The sequence below is a fragment of the Cyprinus carpio genome, chromosome A12 (genome assembly GCF_018340385.1).
Source record: "Cyprinus carpio isolate SPL01 chromosome A12, ASM1834038v1, whole genome shotgun sequence".
In the NCBI taxonomy this organism is placed as follows: domain Eukaryota; kingdom Metazoa; phylum Chordata; class Actinopteri; order Cypriniformes; family Cyprinidae; genus Cyprinus; species Cyprinus carpio.
This window is the reverse complement of record NC_056583.1, coordinates 19,904,734-19,923,387: the sequence shown is the minus strand read 5'-3', so window position 1 is coordinate 19,923,387 and position 18,654 is coordinate 19,904,734. Positions and strand designations below refer to the sequence as shown.

Sequence of the window (18,654 nt, the reverse complement as noted above, 5' to 3'; positions counted from 1 at the left end):
ACAATTGAACAAGTAATATCTCATGGATGAGCTGTATTAGTATTTCGTCATTATCCAAAGGTCATGACTATTCAATTCAGTCAATTAAATATCGATACCCATCACTTTTCAGCTCCGCAAACACATACACAAACAACAGAAGCATCTTGGACAGAGAGGCGTTAGTTTAGCCAATAATCGCTGTGTCATAGAGGGATGGAGACATTATTGAAAGGTCGTTGTGACCGTTCCGATTACCTGTTGGACTGGTTTCGCGCGCGTTCATTCCAGTGCAGTCAGCAGCGAGCGCCCGTCTGTCTGCGTGTCTTATTGGAGCTCACCGCGCGGTGGCACCGTGCGTCAGCCCCCTTCGCGCGCACCTCTCTCTCTGATCCACTGCTCATATGATGCTGGAGATCTTCAGCGCGACGGGCCGGTTCCTGGGCGGCATTCAGCGATGACATTTTGATCTCTCACGAATACCGTTTTGCACCCTCGTACACAGCGAAGCTTTACGCAGAGCATGTTTCGATTGGACCAAGCGGCACTGTGTCGCACTACATCGGGACTTGGAAAGTTACTTAAACCGAATGAAGCTTATTCTGGATCTGGGCGGACTCAGTAAACGAGAGGTTCTTCACTGCAAAGACTCGTCTTGGGGATAACATATTAGCAACGCGCCAGTAACAGAGCTAACTTTTGGTTTACTGGAATGGGAATAACAGCGTCATTGATCATGAGCGAATTATCACCCGTCTAATCAGATCCTGGGGACCGTTATCAACAGTTCGTAAACTAGAGGCGTTTGCACTCTGGAGTGGGAATATAGCCTACTTATTGATCAAACATTTATTAAGTGAATGCATGAGAGTAGAGATAGTGGATGAAAGAACCAAAGTCTCTGTGATAAGACTTGTGCATTGGAGTCACAGACTGTTAAGAACTGAAGTTTTAACACACTGTTCACAAAATCACATCACAACGGAGTTGAACAGTATTCAAGTTTGAGATATAAATGTAAAGGATTGGTCTTTTTTTTTTTAGTCGCACAAGTCCTCGCACAAGACGCGCCAGAGACACTCCAGAAAATTACGCGCACAACTGTGGCTGGACTGTGGAAGAGCAACATGTACCCTGCGTGCTGGACAAACGCTCCCAGTGTCTCTCCATCTGCCTCTCTGGCAATGTTTGGGAATTCGGGTAAAGCGAGAAAGAGACCCTGTTGGATTGTAATATTGCTGTCGGTCATCCTACATCTGGTGTCAGCACAAGGTAAAGAGCGCTTCTTTAAATTGCTGTCTCCAAAGACCCTTAAAAACGCAGAGTGAGCCTGAGGGACTAACATTTAACCTTGAGTTCTGTAGTCATTTCATTTGGATTAATTGCTGTTTAAAAGGAAAATGGAGCAAGAACAGCTTGAGTTTAATGATACATTGTAATACATACAGATGAATCAAGCATGTACAGCATATCTTGACAGTAAAAAAAAACAAAACAAACAAAAAAGTCTATTTAGTTCTTCATTCACAAAATACGTGCATCTTGCTCCATCTTCCCCTATATGTGAGATGTGCCAGCCATCTCTATACTCGCTCTCTTTCTCTTTTCTTTTATCTCTTTCTCACGGAGACACTGAAAAGCAGTGCTTGTCAATCCTGGAATACCTAGCCTAGAACTGCACATTTTGGATGTCTCCCTTATCTGACACACCCATTTTAGGGCTTAGAGCCTTTAGTAATGAGCTTACAATATAAATCAGGAAGACCTCCAAAATGTGCAGTACTGGAGTCATCCAGGACCACACCACACTCCTGAACATCCCTTTGCAGTCACTAATCAATAATAACCTGCATTTAGAAGTGTATTGAAGTCCATACCACATGCAGCAACTGTACGGACCACAAGTAATTATACAGGACATGGCCACGAAATTAACTAAAGCCAATTAATGAGACTGTAGATTAACCATCAAAATTAATGAACTCCTTGCCTGTTTTATGACTGCACATAATGAGAGCTCTCTGTTAAAATGAGTTCACTAATGGGATCTTGGAAATGTGTTTTTATAAAGGTGCATGTTATAAGATGTGTATTATCAGTGCTGACAGACTCTTAATGTGAGATTTTATGATGGGATGATTCATTTTTTTTTAAGAGGACTTGTAAAAAATGCATATAGGCATGCAACTAAACTTTTGATATAAATCACATAAAAAATACACTATGTGAGAGAGTGAGGAGCATAGAGTCTATATTAACAAAAAACAGGACGATTTTGTTCACTACCTTAATGGCAATATTATTGACTGTTTTATTTTTCCTAATTTTGAAGGCACTTCACCCCTGTCTGGCGTGGATTTGTGCCACTGAAAAGACAGAAAGTAGTCTATTGAGTTTCTCTGCATGCAGAGTGCAAGGCATTTTAACTGGCCACTTGTGGTAATTTGCCTCTCTTCTCAGCTGATGGCCTCAAGCGGGGAAAATTGTTTTTGTCGAAATTTTGCAGACAGCAGACGAGCACCAGAAGCTCGAGCAGTCGCTTCTATTCATTCCGCCTGGAAAAGGATAGAAGCAATATACTCGAATCTCATACATGAGGGGAAAAAATACATTTGCTAGGTGCACGATGCTGGCTCAAATGGAAATATTTACACAGGTGCATACAATTTTTAAAAAATATTTTCTGATATTTTCTTCAAGATATTGTCCTCGCTGTAAGGCAGTGCTGCTGAAATGTACTACTGAAACTTTCTCTCCAGTTGCCAGTTTTCTCCAAGCGTAGCTGCATGGGCTGCTTAGGTAGTTGTTATGCAAACACAGGTGGAAGTGTTGGGAATGCGTGGTAGCTGCAAACACTAAGCCCTGGATCGGGAAATAGGCTGTTCTGTAATGCTGCCTAGGGAGGAAACCGTGGCAAACTAGGACATGCCATATATCCATCATTCATGAGTGTATGCTGTCTAACCTGACATTTACAGTCGAGTGATAACTTACACATTGGGAGGATTAGGCTACCAGTTTGTGTATGTGTGCGTGTGTGTGTGTGGAAGGAAAATGAAATGTGAGAGGAGCAGAGAGAGTGAACGTCTGTGTTATATTAAACTTCTTCACAGCGTCTAATGCTCATGTTTTATAATGATCTGTGGCATCGGTTGATTCAAGTTAATTGTCTCCATCCTCACAGGTTTTCCAGGAACGTTCCTGGGGTCTGGAACTCTCACCTAAACACCATTACAACAGATTCCCACCATAGCACTTATAAAGCTCTTTGAATCTTGCTCTCGTTTTAATGAAAAATCCATTGAGAAACTCCCAACTGACAGAGTGCAAAAGCCCCCCATCTGAGATAAAATGGGAATATACTACCTAAGCAGAACTGTGAGGGCTTTATTTGACTTTTATTTGACAGACTGCATAAATAAGGGTTTAACAGCCTTAGGGAGGTGGAATTTTCACATAACATTTTTATTTAAATTCAAAAACAGTTCCTAGTGATTATAAGCTATAATGCTCCAAAAAGCACTATATAATTAACACGATTCATGCAATTCATGTGCTATATTCCAAACTTTACTCGAAATTGCATGCTGTCTGAGAAGGTACTACTTTTGTTGAGGAACAAACTTTGCGAAGTTAAAAAGTGTGTTCTATGTTGTATGAATGTGTGTATTATGATTGAATTCAGTACAAAGAACGTTCGTCATGTTCCTGTTGAACGACATCAGTTTCGTCATTCACTGACATTCATAATGTCTTTCCCATGACCTCATGGGATAGTAAAGTGTCCATTGGATGTACACTCACTGTTAATAATAGGTAATCTTTGTACTTTTTGTCTACAGTTTTAAGAATAATACGAATTTAAACATACTGCTAATTTCATAATACTGTTTTTCACTTACTTGTATAATAGTCAAAAAACAGTGTGTGAAATGAGTAGTATGTTGAAATTTGTAGTGAAGTATGCATATTCGGGTGCAAACCCCCCAAAAAAATTTCACATGCAATGATAGAATACAGACTGAAATTTCACTTATATTCACTGATAATTATCTTCACAAACAAATGATGTTTCATAACTGAAGATGAAGTTTAAGAGCCACAGCAAAGGTGAAGATTATCAGTAAATGTCACATTTGTTGGTTTAGACAAAAAGTCATATTACTAGCTTTTTGTAGTTGCATCGTGCCTGGTTAGAACATGGCATTGGACTAAACCCAAACATCACGACGCATATTATGTCTCGTTATGATTTAAATGGGCTCAGATACACTGCTAGAAATAGAAAAGGTTTCCCAAAGAACAGTTCTCGATTTTTCTTTTCATGATAAGTATATTTTAATGATCTAAAGAACCGTTTTCCACTATTAAGAAGCTTTTGTGAAACAGGAAGGTTTCATGGATGTTAAAGGTTCTTCATTGAACCATCAATGTCATTAAAAAAAAAAAAAAACTTTTTTAAGAGTGTATGATACCAGATCTTTCATTCAGTTAACAAACAAGGAGCCATAGATCTGCAGAGTCTTGTGGAGAACTGTTCAAGAAAATCAAACCATTTTATAATACACCCAATTTGGGCGATTAGCATGTGTGTAAATCATTTAACTTCAGTAGATTAGCTTTATTAACATGCTGTTAAATGATGTGTTTCACACTTGAGGTTTCAAAAGGAAGACTGTTTGATGAGTGAGTATGGCAGAGTTGAGACGTAACTCACCTGGACTCTGTGCACAGAGCCGGCACAACAGCAAACTAGAAAACCTCACCGCTGAATGTCATTCAGAGTTTGAAGTGAAGGTAATGACACATTGATAAGAGGTGTATGTGGTCTGATGACGCTCTTCAACCGAAGGCCTCGTTGTTGATGCACTGTCGGTTTCTCAGAGCGCTCCATCACCCAGAACGGCGAATGCAAAGCACTTTTTCACCGACAGACTCATTCATAGGGTCTGATCTTGGCAACTCCCTGAGATTTCAACGATGGCCTGTAAAGTTGCTTACTCTTGACACTTAGGAAACCTGTTTGCATGAAAAGACATATTGAGCCCTTGTTGCTTTTCCATATACGAATCACCCAAAAACTAGGAGACAGAGGGTAGGAACTATTGATTAAATGTCTTTTTCTTTACTCATTCTTCTTGAATCCTCTCCACCATGTTAAACAGGGCAGGTGTGAAACTCACTCCTCTTGCTCCCTACTGGGTCAGCTTGGGTGTGGATGGGGGCCGCTGTCTTCTTTGGACATACTGATGCCTTAGGCAATGCCTTGGGCCGTTTCAATGCCTGAATACCAATTGCTCATAGGGGCTCGATGTTACCCCTGAGGACAGCTCTAGTGGTCCACATGAGTGGCTTAACTTCAAATCAAAGGTGAGCTTATCACTCAGCCCATGACTAAACATATTTCAGATACCTGGAAATATTTTCTTATAATACGGACACCGCAGTGATAAGTGATAAATCTAGTGCGAGGACAGCTTGGTTGGAAGTGGAATTTACTGAATTACATTTCAGTAAATCCAACAGGTCATTATGAGAAATATTATTATTAATTAATTTTAATAAAGTAACAAGTAAAGTAATTTTCATTTCATCATGTTATCTTTTGCTTCCTTTGCAATTTTAATTAGTAATTACATTTATTTAATTGATACTGTACGTCACATCAATCAGAAAGGTTTTGCTTTGCATGAATTTGTCATGTTTTAAGAGTGACAGTAAATTACCTTATAAAATATGCATAACCGTTGCCAAAATGATTAAGGTGTGATAAGGCCTGATTTATGTTTGGCATAACTTTCATCTGACATCTAGATCCACTTCATGTTTATTTGTTGGCATCATTAGTTAAAATATTATGCAAACAATATTATATTTGACTGGTGGCCAGTTACTGTGAAAGGTTATTATATTAGATGCAAAATACAGCAATGTTCTGTGAAGTAACCTTTTTAATTATGCCCTAAACTGAACATAAAAGCGAAAAGAGCTGTTAAGGTTCACACACTGTGTGTGAGGAGCATATTTTCCATTTGAAATATCAAAATATCTCATATTTTGATATAAAACTCATATATTTGACTTTATCCGTGCATTTATAAGAATGCAGAAACAAAACCAAGTCTATTCTTAATTGTACCTCAGCGACAGCATCTGGAAAAAAGAATATGGAGTCACAAAGGAAATGGCTTGTTCTGTCAGACAGGTACCTCGTAGATTCCCGTAGAGCCTAATGACTCGCTGTGTCTCAACTCAACTGGGGAAGTGTAATGGAGTCCGCAGAGAAGAGGTGGATATACATAGCGCTGGGTAAAATATTACATCCATTTTGGAGTGCTAGCACAGAAGTCAGCAGTTGTTAAATATTTGAAAAGAAAAATGCATTCGGGAGAAAATGGAAGCGAGAAATAAAGAGCGAGACACATGCATTTTCATTCTTGCTAAACAGATATAATAAACTGTGTTCACTAAATCAAGGATGGTGTAATTTCTCTACCTACATTCATTATTCCACCGTGTTCTGCTCTTTTCAACTAATCTGTTAGTTTTATGATTAGACGTGCTAATCCTTCAGCTGCAACGTAAAAAGAAGCCGCGTTTAAAACGCCGGACAAATCCATTTGTGATTAGAGCTCCTCGGACTCGAACGTGGCCAACGAATGCAGACAAATGCGCTCACACACCGACGCGCACCTGAATACTAAGTTCAAGGACTGTGCCAGCGAGGCATTTAGCCATGGTGCGTGTTTTAAATGGTCTCTCTAAGCCCACTGAAGCAAGCATTATGCTACTAGTCAGTTGAGTCATGGCCTCTGAAGCTGTGACTTCACTAGGATATGACTTTGGTGCCAGACTTATTAGTATTGCGCAATAGGGATGTACTTTGGTGCCACGGTTCCATCTTAAACAACTGGTTTAAACTAAAAAGAAAGTGTCTGGTTGCTTGGCAGCTGTCATTTGATTTCACCGGGTTCCAAAGGCTGTGACACAAACCTGCAAACATGCTAAAGCATCAAACAAAAGTTTTATAATTAGGGAAAACTCTGGATTCTAAATGTTAAGTGTGGTGTAATAAACAGAAAAGGATGCACATAAGAAATAAAAGAAAAAAAGCTAATGATGCTGATAAGATCTTACTCCTGAGAAAGTTTGAGGAAGATGAAAAGAGCCGAGGAGGGGGGCACTCAGGGGTGCTGGTGAAGGGGAGTAATTGATGCAATGGCGCTATTCACTGTCGTTTCTCACGTTTCATCTGAAATGTGCTTACTGTCACTCCAGGCGCACTCGGGTTTTTCGTTCAATGTATTCCAACCTTTTTAATCTGCACTTTTGCTGCATTTGCTCTTTGAAGTCGCATTACATAAGGGGACTGCTAGAGGACGCTTACAAGAACGAAATAAAAGATTCTGCGCAGTTTCTTTCTTGCCGTACCTCCTGCTTAGCTCCGATTGCATGACTTGGATGTGTCTTGATTCTGTGTAACTGTGTGTGACTTATTTGAAAATACATGAGGGTACGGTTGCAACAGCATTCATAAGGCCTTTCTGAGACTGGGATGTGAAATTCACACTAAGGTCATGGTTGCATTATATATTTATGTAATTATAAATCAGTAAATAATTGTAGAATATTTCATAGATAACTGTCAATGTAAATAAATTGTTTCTATTAAGATACAATGTATAGGTATGAAATAAAATAATTTGTATTTAAATATGTAAATAATTTTAAGGAACCATATATATATATATATATATATATATATATATATATATATATATATATATATATATATATATATATATATATATATATATATATATATATATATATATATATATATATATATGGAATTTTCTTTGATATTTAAAACTTCGTTACATTAATTAGAATTTAATAACATGAAATAATTTTATTTCTCTTGAAATATGGTATACTAATTATTTCATTTTATAACTGTATATTTAAATATATAAATAATATTAGGGAACTGCATGCAAATGTGCATAAATATATTTATTTAGAATACATTTTATTTTAAACTTATAGAATATAATTTAATATTGAAATATAATTAAAAATATATTAATGAATTATGTTTCTGTTGAAATTCAATGTACAGTTCTGAAATCAAATAATGAGTATATTTAAATATGCAAATAAAATTAAGTGAATTTATGTGTAAAGTAAAAAAAAAAAAACCATTGATTGATTGATTGAAACCTGATATGCATAAGAAGATCAATCTACTCCAATCGGTCTGATTTTATTCCTTCCGTAAATATTTTGTTTATCTATTGGGTTACATTTCAAGTGTTTTTTTTGTTTTTTTTTTGGCCACAACTCTTAGATATTTTCTAGTGCATAAATTGTATCTTTGTGCCTATTTATGCCATAACTATGCAAATGTTTAATGTTCACAGCTGGTGTAACCAGCCCCTGGTCTACCACATTGCTTTTGTGGAAATTCAGTCCACAAGCTGAGACAGATGGTTCATGGCTAAGCCTCTATGGGGGCGTCTGCATAGTGACCATTCTAGAGTCTCAGCTGTTCTCAGGTTGTATAAACTGGCCCCCAGCTGATCTGGTTTATGACTCAATCTTTCCAATCGCTCTTTGATAAAGTTCTGTTTGCTTCTGAAATTGTCCCTAATGAGAAGCTTTTTGTGATCTCTTGTGTGTAGGAATATTAGTGGGCGCACGTTAACCGACTCTGTTGTGGGAGCGTTAAGCTTTTAAATAATGAGTCAGTGCTGGGCTCTTTTCCATACAGTGTGTTTGTGTCCGCAGTGGGTTCTTTGCAGTTACAGGTTTCTTCCTATCACGGATGTCGGGCCTGGTCTGAATCAAGGCAGAACTGGATGAGAGGGAGGAAGGGGCTTTACTGGGAGCACCATTTAAGGATATGTGATAGTCAATGACATGCACAGTCTGTGTGTATCTGATGCTATCGCCACATGCAACCGTTTTAGCATGGAAAGCTTTTTCCCATCCCCATTCTTCCCACATGTCTTGGCTCCTGTAGTTGGATCTTCAGGAATCACTTAAGCAGACCCACACCTGGATATTGTATTTATTACAATACTTCCTTGCCCTACACTGAAAATACAGCAAATACAGATTCCAGTTAGTTAACATTGGTATCAAGAAATCTGTATCTATACCCAGCCTTATGAGGACCATCCATTATGGTCTTTTTTTAGAGTATAGTAAAGTATAAGATAGTATAAGAAGACAGCAAGTTCAGCAAAGAAGAACTTTTATTTGTACAGCTCTGCTCTTTGACCCACACCCAAGAGAAATTGCACCCGATGGAATTGCAATCCTTACGCTTCCACTTGTATCCAAACTCATACAGATACCTCTTCTTGTATGATCCCCGCCATGTACCAGCCTCTGCGGGAGTGTTGCCCATTTCTTGCAACTTAGCAGAGCCCATAACTCTTTTAAAGCCTTTAATGCAGAAAATCAGATGAACATACCTCCACGTTCGCTCAGAGAACGTTGCACTTAAGTACTCGTTCAGTGTGTAATAGTCAGCTGAATCCCAGGCCTTTAAAAGCACAATTATGCAAAGCATGGAGACTGTGCAAGGCGCTTTTGGGCTTGTTTATCAAAGTCAGACAGAGTGCATGGCAGTATGGTAATGAGCATGGACTGCCATGTGACACGTTGTTCATGATGCCTTTAAGTCTCACACTCTTAAACGACGAGCCGTGCACTTGGAATGGAATTGCAATCAGATTGGCCCTATAAGATCCCACCTCTGAACCCTGTAATTGCTGTGTTTGTGTGCATGTGTGTTTATGAGCTAAAAAAGGCTAGCAATCTCAGAATTTTTGTGTATAATTGGACCCGTAGCTGGAGTCATGGTATGATGGCACATACTGTATTCCCTCAAGCGTTAATGATCTCAATGCAAGACACACACCACACGGTTCTAACGCAGAGGGGGGTGCAAAGCATCTTCCACAGCATGGTCTCATCCAAACTGCAAAATGCAATGAGCTGTTAGAAGTGTGTTTGTGTATTTCAGTGTACCAGCGACCAATTTGTTCCATTTTTGTCCTTTTTAATGCTATTTCTGCCATTTTGTTAATAGATACAATGAGAGGGGAGACAGGAAACAACAGAGAGAATAGAAGACTTGGGGGATCGGAAAACTGGAAAGTTTGAAAACAATTTGAAACAGTCAAATTAAACAATCATACTGACTAAACTACACAAAATAAAACAATAAATCAAGTATTAATATCTTGTAATGTATGCTATAATTTTTCAGCAAAATATTTGTGTATATTTATTTATTTTATATATGTTTATAAATATTCAATATTCATATTGTATTAAATGTATATGTGTACAAATGTTTAAGAATATATCATACAAATTTGAAAATAATTTTGAAAATAATTAGTAATAAATGTAAACATTTAAGATGTAAATTTATGAAGTTAAATTCTTAACTAAAACAATAACCATAAGAACTTCTGTTACTTTAAATAAAATACATTTTAACTTAAATAAAATAAATTTAATTTGCCAAGGCAACATTTCTCATTTTCATTTAGTTGAATTTGATAAACAAATAAATAATAAAAAAAAAGTTTAAATGAAATCAGAAAATATCAAAATAAAAAACAAGTCAAAATATCAAGGGAACCTATTATTTATTTATTTATTTATGGCTTGTGAATATTGAATATTGACTTAGAAGTTACAAAACCTACAGACAGATAGACAAATAGATAAAAACTAAATTCAAAATATTAATGAAACCTGTAATGTGAAAACATGTCAAATAAAAATCTGAAAATGGTCAAATTTGCTTATGTTGTTTATAGCTTAAGAAAACTGCTACTTTGTCACATGTACATCTCTGCATTAATGCATATCATTCTAGGCTGTTTTGTAACTTTGTTTTACAGCACAACTCATGATACTTACTAGTTGAGATTCCACCTTCTTTCTCGAGCCCCTTTGAGGGCTTATTTACCCAACCGCCTTTGGAAATAATAAAACACTTTTCCTTCTGGATTAATCAACTGTAACCATATGCTCCTCATGAAATTACAGTGAAGTTTCACCACAGAAAACAGCTGTTGCCATTTTGAAATAAAGAAGAGGGATGTGGGAGTGTAATTGCCCTAACTTTGATTTGTTGGGTGCTTCACTTAGATGAGCGAACACATTTGTGGTTTTTCACATATAGCGGGGGGGCGAGGAAAACCCCAGTGTGTGTCTATAAACAAAGTGGCATTTTCATCACCTTAGAGTGTGTTTAGATGACCAACAGTACTTCACACATATTGTGAGAATCTTTTTTTTTTTTTTTTCTGTCATTGTCGTCTCTTCAAAAAGGTGATTATCTCTCAAATTCTACAGTTGATCCGACGATTGCGATGCGCCACAGGTTGTCACTGAAATCTTTCTCTCTAATCCCCCAGGTAATTAAGGTGATGTTTCTGTAAATCTCTCCTGTCATATTCATAAAAAAGAGGAATTTGGTGGCATTAAAAAGGCTTGTTTTTGTGCAAATGCTCCCTGCTGTCATTTATTGTGTTTTATAGAGGTAATATTCAGTGGAAGATAAAGCAGTCGCTAAATATTTCAAATAAATGCTGTAATTTTGAACTTTCTATTCGTCTGAGAATTCTGACAAAAAAAAAAAAAAAAATGCAGCATGGTTTCCAAAAAAATATTAAGCAGTTTAATCTTTTTCAATATTGATTATACAAATGTCTGTTGAGCAACAATGCAGCATATTAAAATGATTTCTGAAGGATCGTGTGACACTAAAGCCTGGGGTATTGGCTGCTGGAAATTTAGCTTGCATCACAGGAATAAATTAAATTGTAAAATATTTTAGTATACACAAAAGTTATTTTAGACTGTAACTTTTTTTTTGGTCAAATAAATGCAGCATTGGTGAGCATAAGAGCCAAAAACAAAAAATGTTACCCATACCCATGCATCTCAACATAAAGATTGAGTTCAAACATTCAGATTACTCATCTTCAGTGCATGTTGTTCCATTGGCTTTCCCTTGAATGTAAGCCTCTGGCTTCTTCATACTGTGTGAAGCAGCAGACAGTTTCCTCTTGAAAAATAATAATAAAATAAAGATCCAAAGCCCTTCTCTAACAAGTTTTAACTTTTCCCAAACTGGATGTTCTTTTTTGACTGTTTTGTGATGGAATGTTTCATTGCAATATAGAGAGAGAAATGAGTGGCCAGAATCAGACGCCACATCAGATTTGGTGCCAGCAGCTTCTGAGATGTGTTTTTCTGCTTCAGTTGAGTTAAACAAGGTTGGAATACTAGTATTGAAATGATTTAATTATGTTTTTAGTTTTTATATTGATTAATTTGTTTTTAAGTTTTGTAAAGAGATATTGTGTTTATTGGTATATATATATATATATATATATATATATATATATATATATATATATATATATATATATAATCAACAGTATTTTGTGGACAAGATTAGAAGCACTCTTCATTTTTGTTTATGTTCATTGGAAAAAAATTGCAAATTGCAAATTTGAATTGCAATTAAGTAAATTCCTCTGTCATTCCAAATTATATTTCAGTCCAGTTTTCTATTCACACTGATGAACTGAAAAGGAGGCAATTGTTTAATTCTGAATAAAACATTTTTCTGAAGCGCTTTAGTTGGAGGTTCATCAAACTGTTTTTCAATGTTAATACTTACTAGTTTCAGATGTTTCAGAGAGCATTCAAAAATAACTTCCCTATAATGTTTGCAAAATGATAAAATGTGACATTTAAAAACTGGACATTTTGAATATTCAGGAAACATTGAGAAAAAACGTTTCCAAAACTTAATCAGAATCAGAATCAGAAAGAGCTTTATTGCCAAGTATGCTTACGCATACAATTAATTTGTTTTAGTGACATAAGCTTCCAGTACACAGAGACAACAAAAAAATTGCAAATAAATAAATTGTATGAACAGTTGTGCTATAGATGATAATGGAATAGAATAGAGTAAGATGCAGAGATGTACTTGGATGGAGGGGTAACAAATAAATATAAGAATATTGCACATTTTTATTGCATAAGTGGGGAACATTTAACTGTTCATGAGGTAGATTACCTGGGGGTAGAAACTATTCTCGTGCCTGACTGTCCTGTTATTTGGGGCTCTGAAGCGCCGGCCAGATGGCAAGAGTTCAAAAAGGGGGTAACTTAGATGAGAGGGATCCAGAGTGATTTTCTGAGCCCTTTTCCTCACTCTGGATGTATACAGTTCTTGAACGGTGGGCAGGGGAGCACCAATAATCCTTTCAGCAGTCCGAACCGTTCTCTGTAGTCTTCTGATGTCTGATTTTGTAGCTGAACCAAACCAGACAGTTATTGAAGTACACAGGACAGGCTCAATGACGGCTGAGTAGAACTGTTTCAGCAGCTCCTGTGGCAGGTTAAACTTCCTCAACTGGCGAAGGAAGTACAACCTTTGTTGGGCCTTTTAACAATGGAGTCAATGTGATTGTCCCACTTCAGGTCCTGAGAGATGGTGGTTCCCAGGAATCTGAATGACTCCACTGCACTGCACAGTGCTGTTCATGATGGTGAGTGGGGGGAGTGCAGGGGGGTTTCTCCTGAAGTCCACGATCATCTCCACTGTTTTGAGAGTGTTCAGCTCCAGGTTGTTAATAAGCAGACTCGTCACCGTCCTGGATGAGACCGATGACTGTAGTGTCGTCTGCAAACTTCAGGAGCTTGACAGAGGGGTTTTTAGAGGTGCAGTCGTTGGTGTAGAGGGAGAAGAGCAGTGGGGAGAGAACATATCCCTGAGGGGCACCAGTATTGGTGGAGCAGCTGTTTGACATGAATTTCCCCAGTCTCACTAGCTGTTGCCTATATGTGATGAATGTCTTAGCTGCTTGATGTATGTATGTAGGAAAGGTGGTGTTGGTCAGTTTGGTCTGGAGGGCTGTTGGGATGATGATGTTGAAAGCCGAACTAAAGTCCCACAAACAGGATCCTCACATAAGTCCCTGTTTTGTCCAGATGTTGCATGATGAAGTGCAATCCCAAGTTGATTGCATCATCCACGGACCTGTTTGCTCGGTAAGCAAACTGCATGGGGGTCCAGTAAGGGTCCAGTGATGTCCTTCAGATAAGCCAGAACCAGTTTTTCAAACGACTTCATGATGACAGATGTTAGAGCCACAGGTCTGTAGTTGTTAAGTCCTGTAATCTTGGGTTTCTTTGGAACAGGGATGATGGTGGAGCGTTTGAAGCAGGAAGGCACTTCACACAACTCCAGAGATCTGTTGAAGATCTGTGAAAAGATGGGGGTCAGTTGGTCAGCACAGGTTCTCAGACAGTCTGGTGTAACACCATCTGGGCCTGGTGCTTTTCTTCTTTTGTTCTTCCTGAAGACCTGGCGCACATTATTTTCACTGATTTGAAGTGCAGGGGGGGCAATGTTAGCAAAACTTTCTTAGAACATATTTTTGTTAGTTGGGCATGGGCTGCACGAGATGTTTGTGGACAAAATCTGCAATGATCAGGACTGTAAAGGGTTGTGTGGATTTCTGCAAGAACTGTAATAATAATAATAATAATGATAATCTGGAGAAAAATGGAAAAGCTAGTGGTAATTTTCTGTCAGGACATTAGAGTGAGGTAAGTTACAAAAAAAAAAAAAAGTTTTTTTTTTTTTTTTTTTAATAACTAAATCATACATGCCAGCACTAGGAAGTTGGCAGTTGTGCCAGCACAAATATAGTTGTTCTGTGGAACACATAAAATGATGATCATTCATTCTCATTGACTTTTCACTCAGAAGCGAAGTGGCTTGGTGGTCCTCCATCCATCTTGATTTGTCAATAGTTACAATTTTAATTACACCTGAGTGCTGTCAGCCTGCCAGCCTGGATGGGGGGAGAAAGATCGATCTGTTCTTTCTAATTGATCAATTGCCTCACTGATGAGCAATCTCTCCTTCCTTTTTACAGTCCTTATCATGTCGGTCCATAAAAGCAAAGGCCAAATGCTGAGGGGACCTCTCAGTATTCTGAGTCAAGGCCTTGTTTTACAGTTTTTTGTGCAGCCATGTGAGTTGTTTTGTAGGAAATGAACGCTGGGACTGAATGGCAGTACATCACTCTGGTCATTACGTTGCAGTTATGGTAGGTGCAGATAGTGAAGACCGCAGCCCCAAAAAAACGCTTTTACACTTAACGGTATCTTTAATTTGTGTGGCTGTTTTTCAGTCTCTAACAGCCTTTTTGCCGCCATTTCGGAAATGGAGGAGATGATATATGTTTGTTATTAAGCAGACGAGAGCAGCAGGGCTGGATGCTGAGGTGCTTCACTTCACCTTTCTGAAGTCCTCAGCTCTATAAAGCATAGAAACACAGGGTAATAGGAGTACTAGCTCCACAGCTGTCTGGTCCTTTAGCGATTGTGGCTGGAATACTTGTGTATACGGCAGTCATAGAAAAAAAAATACGTACAGTAGCCCAGCCTAATATTAGTTTGTCTATATTAAAAGTATTTCTCTTAACAGACCTGTGTGTTTTGTATCACTAGTGTAGTGTTCGTTCTCGGAGCATATAAGCCCTGCCCGCATGAGGCACGCTGCTTCTGGCTCGTGCTGTTCTGTGGATTATTAAAAGTTTATTCATTCTGAATGTGTTGCGTGTCCATATTGTAACAAAATGAGTGAGTGAATGCACTTGGGTCTGCAGCAACACACCCGCCATGCGTGAAGTCGATTGGATGAATGGTTCTCGACATAATAAAAATGCAAACAGACAGACACACACAGAGATTCCAGCCTTTATTACATCATTTCTACACTGGATGCGAAAGTTGTGTCACGCCGCAACAGCTAAAGTCTGTCTACACTGGACGTGACAAAGCGACCGTTGAAAATCATTTGAAATTTGCGTCAGTATGTCATAAATAGAACGCAGCAGCAGTTTACTTTCTGGAATTCATCAGCCGCACGCGCCACATCCAGTGTAGACAGCATAAAAGTTTCTATTGTAATTCTATTGAAAAATCATTAGGATATTAAGTAAAGATCATGTTCCATGAAGATATTTTGTAAATTTCCTACTGTAATTATATATACATTTTATCAATATTTTGATTTCTTTGCACCCTCAGATTCCAGATTTTCAAATAGTTATTTATTCAGCTTTCAGATGATGTATGAATCTTAATTTAAAAGCAATTGACCCTTATGACTGGTTTTGTGGTACAGGGTCAAAATTAAAGGTACAGGTTGTAGGACCTGCCACTAGAGGGCGCACTACCAAAACAATAACAATCGCCTGGTTTGATGACGCTAAGAAGGAGCGTGGAATGATGGGATTTGTTGTCTTCTACCCAACCGCTGACGGCCATCAATCAGATGGAGTAGATTACATGCAAAGTCAATGCAAAGACGCGATCAGACTATGGATCAGACGCGTCCTCGCGCGGGTCTAGCGCTTGGCGTGTATGCCCCATAATACTAATCTTGTTGATCGTTATAATAGCATACGTTTTCTGTAAAGATACGAATCAAAATAACTCACCTGTCGAGTAAAACACAAGCGAGATCGGCATCTCTTTCTAGTTGAAGTTTGTCGCGAAGCTCTCTCCATCTAGAAAATGCAACACCGATATTGATCCTTGCTCTTTCTCTCCTCTTGTCCCAAACTCTTCTTGGGTCGTTTGGTTGGCCCATACGCTTACGTTTATGGGAGCTGTCCTTGTCGACAGAACCAGCGGCAGACGGTAAACAGTAATTATGTTCCATATATAAGTAACACAATCCACCATAAAACGTGCAAGAAGAAGTAAATAAGGAACTGCTTGAAGCAAGCTAGTGGTTTGCTGGACGCTGGACACTACTTCCGCATTTGTCCACGACACTGTTGTAATGTGGTTTCTACGTCACTAAAGGCGGTAACAAAGGGTAACTGACATCATTGACAGGCGACTGCACTGCCCCGTGTCACTGTTTAGAATGGGAATTTTCTCATGATTTACAAGTAGTTGAAAACATTAGAGATATTGTTAGTAATCAGCTGGACAAAATATACAACACTAGCCTAGTAGTTTTTGGATATTTTACTGCAAATATCTTACAAATTGTACCTTTAAGTCGGAGAATCCAATGCAGTGTTAATGCAAGGACTTTTAGACATGTTAAATGGAAAATGAGTAAAACAAGTTGTATTTGTATTGTTAAAAAAAATTAAAACATTTATTTGATTATTTTTATTTATTCATTCATTCATTAATTTTTTTAGTCTATTTATTTTATTTCTATTTGTTTTTATGTGCCATTTAGGGATTGGTTTATATTAACACCACAATGATAGATTGACATTTACATAAAAATGAAAAAATAAACAAACAAAAACAAAACAAAAACAAAAACATTGCAAAGCAAGTGGAAATTATGTATAGAATTTTTCTAAAATCAATAAGTAAATGTATTTCTAAAGATTACTTTGTTTCCTTTGACTACACTAAAACCAGCCAATCAGATTATAGCCCGAATGAGAATTCTTTCATCATAAAAAACAAAGCGTAGATGTACGTACAATGTAAGTAAGGGATTCATTTCACAGTGTGTACAGTTTCAGTGATTATAACAATACTTTTGCTTTTTTGAAAGTGCGATAGATCAGAGTTAGTGATAATGTCATTTCTGTACATAATTTATTTGCCATTTGAATAACCGTGGGAAGGAAACGTTAGTCCTATATAATTATCCATTTCTAATGTTTTAATTAAATTGTAATCACATTAAATGCAAATTCAGTCCCATTAAACATATTTTATTAGCCTACATGACATGTCTGGTTCTTGCCTAAAAAGACAGGTTTATGATGTTTGTAGTTAATAGACTTGGCTGCTTTTAGCCTTACCCTGGAGTTGGTCCGCCCTCCGCCTATGGCCAGTGAAGACATTTTAGGTGACGTTAGATCAATGCTGATGTCAAAAGTATTGAATAGGTGATGTGAGTTCTGCTTCTGAAATCTAGTTATTTTAGTGTTATCTTTCAGTAGCTCTCTGATAGTTTCAATAGTAGACTGAACCCTACCAGCTGTGCAAGCACTCGGGTATGGTTGTCATTTTGCATGCAGCACGACGGCTGCCTGTTTTGGCCCCCACAACAACACAAAGTCGGTGGGCCTTTTAACAGACATACTAGACAAAGGTTACAAGAGAATATGCACCTAGAGAAGAAAGATAATAAGAGAAGTTAGACCAGATGCTGTACATCTGGATGTAATGACCTTGGTGCTGCCCATGTGTGACAAGGGCCAAATCAGCCAGGAACCTTCAGCAACCCTGTAATCAAAGACAAAATAAGGAAATAGCCAACTGAAAAGAGAATTGGAGGGCTTCCTATAGAACAAACACAATAATGGCAAAGTACCCAATTCTGAGCAAGGCGACAGCCTTTCTTAAGGAACTCTGAGGAACAAAAGGAGTTTGTGAACAGTGCTGATTGGAGTATTTGTGTGTAGATGTGTTTGCAATGGCATATACGGCATATACTCTTGAAGGCTGGCTGTGGGTTTATTCAGGTAGACAACTGAATACAAAGAGAACGTAAACTGCCTGCAAAAGGCTTGTCTGTGCAATCTGCCATGGTACACAATGACAGAATCTCTCTTTTCTCTG

At 37.8% G+C, this 18,654-nt stretch overlaps 1 protein-coding gene across 4 annotated transcripts in view; it reads left to right on the top strand.

Moving 5' to 3' along the window:
* Positions 1–256: 256 nt before the first annotated feature.
* LOC109096312 (protein sidekick-2-like) overlaps positions 257–18,654 on the top strand; it is a 266,779-nt gene continuing 248,381 nt past the window's right edge. For 3 of the 4 annotated variants that reach the window (XM_042768024.1, XM_042768022.1, XM_042768023.1), the window contains exon 1: positions 257–1,251. In XM_042768024.1, the coding sequence (XP_042623958.1) occupies positions 1,107–1,251 (145 nt within the window). In that variant the 5' untranslated portion in view covers positions 257–1,106. The remainder of the gene's footprint in view (positions 1,252–18,654) is intronic. The other variant, XM_042768021.1, reaches the window with a different exon arrangement.